Below are 3,625 nucleotides of genomic sequence, written 5' to 3' on the forward strand. Positions count from 1 at the left end.
AGAGAAAAATACAGAATTTTTAGATTTTAAGAAAAAAGTCCGAATTTTGAAATTTTGAGAAAAAGTCAGAATTTCGAAATTTTGAGAGAAAGTCAGAATTTTTAGGAAAAGGCAGAATCTTTAGGCTTTGTGAAAAAAGTCAGAATTTTGAGATAAAGTCAAAATTTCGAGGAAAAAGTCAGAATTTTGAGATTTTTAGAAAAAATTCAGGATTTTGAGATTTTGAGAAAAAGTCTGAATCTTTAGGTTTTCTGAACTCAAACTAATAGATGCATTGGTATATAGAGAAGTGCTGTCACCTGGTGCTGTACTCCTTCCACTTGTCTCTGAACTCAAACTAATAGATGCATTGGTATATAGAGAAGTGCTGTCACCTGGCGCTGTACTCCTTCCACTTGTCTCTGAACTCAAAGTGCTGTCACCTGGTGCTGTAGTCCTTCCACTTGTCTCTGAACTCAAACTAATAGATGCATTGGTATATAGAGAAGTGCTGTCACCTGGCGCTGTAGTCCTTCCACTTGTCTCTGAACTCAAACTAATAGATGCATTGGTATATAGAGAAGTGCTGTCACCTGGCGCTGTACTCCTTCCACTTGTCCTGGTGCTGCAGCAGCTTCTGATGCGTGCTCTGTATCTCCTGCTTCAGATCACAGAAGTCCTTCCTGGCTCCTTCCAGCGTCTGCAGAGCAGCGTCTCCTTCAGGGAGCTTCAGGCACGTTTCCTCCATTGTCTGCAGCCTCTTCTCACACACAGACAGAGGGCCCTGATCCCGGAAGAACGCCTGGAGGAAAGCAGAACCAGTTACCTTCGTTTTTATACACATTCTTATATTTTGTATTCCTCTGGATTGTGGGATATTTCGATCTCTCTGTGCACACAAACTGAAAGACTGATAATGAAGTTGACTTTGACTCTTGGCTCTGAGGTGAGCAGCTTGAGTCCTACTACAGGGCTGCTTATTGAGTTAGTGGATGACAGAGGGGTGGAACTGATCTCCACAAAGAATCAAGCAAAGTCTCTCTGTGAGTTTTCCAGAGATGTGCTCATGAATGTCTTGGAAATAAGATAAGATAGGACTTTATTCATCCTGAAGGAAATAGTTGAGCCAGAGTTAGACACGATAAACCCAGCAGCATGATGATCCAACCGTACACTAACAGTGTGGAGCAAAGAGCAGTTAGATATCCTCAGGGAACAGACGGTCTCATCATGTGACCGTCTGGACAGTGACGAGCAGTGCAACAACCCGTAGTGGCAGATGCGTCATTGCACGTTATTAAAGAACATCATAATGAATCATAATGATATGGCACATGTTGTATAGCATAATGATGGGAATGGTATTTATTCTGCACAGAGTGGTGGTGTGGAGTTTCTCAGTTCCCTTTACTGAAGAGTTAAATGAATAACACATTTAAAAGATGGAAACAGCTGTTAATCACCCGGTGCTCTCGGACCAGCCTCTCACTGCCCGTCCCTGCCAGGTGTCTGTTCTCTCGGGTCAGCTCGGCCTCAGAGTCCTGCATCAGCACCTCCAGCTGCTTCCTCTCAACGTGCACCTTCAGACGCAGCAGGTGCAGAGGAGCCTCCGTCTGGACGTCCTGCAGAGACACTTTCAGTCTTACTCGTTGTCCCTCGGCTCAGAGCCAAACACACGAAGCTGCTTTTAGTCTCCATGCTCTCCACGCATGGAACACACTCCAGAACCTGAGTCTTCACCAACGCTGACTTCTTTGGAGACGTGTTTCAGCTGCTTACCCAGAAGCCTCTGAACTCTTTAGCATCTGCTGTATTTACAATGTGGTTTTTAAACTATTCTGTTTCTCTTTTATGAATCTGAAAACAAAGACTTTGAATTCCCTCTGTGTCGGAAAAATAAACTTACCTCACCTTTCACTGTGTGGGGAATTAAAGAATCCTACTGTGCTACCTCCAGGCAGATACTACAGCTCTCTAAGGACATGTCTCTGAAGTGTCCTGCTCCAGACCCCAAACAGATCCTTGTAGCCCCCCCCCCCTCTTCCAGCTGTTACTAAGGACATGTCTCTGAAGTGTCCTGCTCCAAACCCCAAACAGATCCTTGTAGCCCCCCCCCTCTCTTCCAGCTGTTACTAAGGACATGTCTCTGAAGTGTCCTGCTCCAAACCCCAAACAGATCCTTGTAGCCCCCCCCCTCTCTCTTCCAGCTGTTACTAAGGACATGTCTCTGAAGTGTCCTGCTCCAAACCCCAAACAGATCCTTGTAGCCCCCCCCTCTCTTCCAGCTGTGACTAAGGACATGTATCTGACCAGGTGTGTCCTCCCTCAGGTGCGAGGTCACCCAGAGCCTCAGGTCACATGGCTCAGAGAGGGCAGGGCTGTGATTGGAGGAGAGCGCTGCGTGGTGGAGCGAGGGGGGCGGGGATACTTCAGCCTGAAGGTGGGCGGAGTCAGAGAGGAGGACGCCGGCCCCTACACCTGCCAGGCGACCAATCAGGAGGGGAGCAGGCAGGTTACCGTGGAGATCCTCCTGGAAGGTACCGACCATTATTATGAGAAAATAAAAACTATAATATAAAAACTACAATTTGAACAATACTACAAATAATAATACAAAAATATGAATAATGAATAATATGAATAATAATAAATAATATATTAATAATAAAATCGAAGTGTTTTATTCTGTTCTTTATGAACCCATTGAGCTGATGTTCTCAGATGAAGGTGTCTTCTCATGTTGTCAGAATAAAGGTGTTTCTCTGAAGCTCTCATGTTCTACGTTCCTTCAGATAAATCCATGAAGACGTTCTTCCTCTCGTCCTCAGGGAAATCAGGGTGAGTTCTTCTTCTGTGGTTCTCTGTGTGGTGCTGCAGACACCAGATCCGACTTAGTGGGTACAGGTACAATAAGTGAGCAGCTGACCAGGTGAGAGACGGCACTCTGTAGCTACATACGGAAGAGGATTTGGGACACATTTGAACATTTCGGAGATCTGACCAAAAGTTCATTCGTTTTTCTTTTGGAGTTCTGAGAAAAAAATCAGAATTCCGAGAAAAATAATAATTCTATTTTTTTCTTTTTAAATCTGAGTTCTGACCTCAATCTCAACATTCTGAGAAAAAAGTTGGTATTCCAAAAATCATTAAAAAAAACAAAAAAAACTGGGAATACTGAGATCAAAGTCGGTACTCTGAGAAACAGTCTCTATAGCCGCATTCACACCGCAGGACTTTCCCTGGTACTTTGGTTCTTTAGTTCCGTTAGTACCAATAATGTCACGTTCACACCGCCGGGACTACTCAGTGCAGGGAACTCTTTTGGCCATTTTCAGTCCCTGCTAGAGAGGTGGTACGAACCTGGTGATAAAAGAGTGCCAATTTCTATTCTATTTCTATTGGCTGGGCGAATTGCAAACCACGCCCCGTTAGACTCTGATTCCGAACCAGCATTGCACTTACAGCATCCGACGAGTGGATCAAATCCCTAGTTGGCTGCAATAACCCAGTTACAAAGCTGTATAACATGAGCACAAAGACAACAAGCTCAGTGAACTCCATCATGTCTGAGGTCGGAAAGTAAACAAACGCCTCATGTACAGCGGGTGGGCTTTATACCCCCTCCCCCGTGTAGTTCTTCTTCTCT

General features: G+C 44.7%; 1 protein-coding gene across 1 annotated transcript; it reads right to left on the bottom strand.

Annotated features, from left to right (window-relative positions):
- Nucleotides 1–494: 494 nt before the first annotated feature.
- On the bottom strand, nt 495–1,963 carry LOC104953427 (nesprin-1-like). The gene is made up of 3 exons (XM_010780368.1): nt 1,931–1,963; nt 1,443–1,601; nt 495–781 (listed from the first exon to the last, which is right to left on the bottom strand). The coding sequence occupies exons 1-3, from the start codon at nt 1,961–1,963 to the stop codon at nt 569–571; spliced, it is 405 nt and encodes a 134-aa protein (XP_010778670.1). The 3' UTR covers nt 495–568.
- Between the last annotated feature and the right edge of the window lie 1,662 nt (nt 1,964–3,625).

The sequence above is a fragment of the Notothenia coriiceps genome, unplaced genomic scaffold (assembly GCF_000735185.1).
Source record: "Notothenia coriiceps isolate Sejong01 unplaced genomic scaffold, NC01 NC01_scaffold00021717, whole genome shotgun sequence".
Taxonomy (NCBI): domain Eukaryota; kingdom Metazoa; phylum Chordata; class Actinopteri; order Perciformes; family Nototheniidae; genus Notothenia; species Notothenia coriiceps.

Bases quoted from the DNA above. Each gene is read 5' to 3' on its own strand.
- LOC104953427 (XM_010780368.1), bottom strand. From the start codon at position 1,963: ATGTCCTTAGAGAGCTGTAGTATCTGCCTGGAG. The intron at 1,602-1,930 runs GTAGCACAGTAG...GTGTCTCTGCAG, and splicing joins GCTGTAGTATCTGCCTGGAG to GACGTCCAGACGGAGGCTCC. The intron at 782-1,442 runs GTGATTAACAGC...GCTTTCCTCCAG, and splicing joins GGCTGGTCCGAGAGCACCGG to GCGTTCTTCCGGGATCAGGG.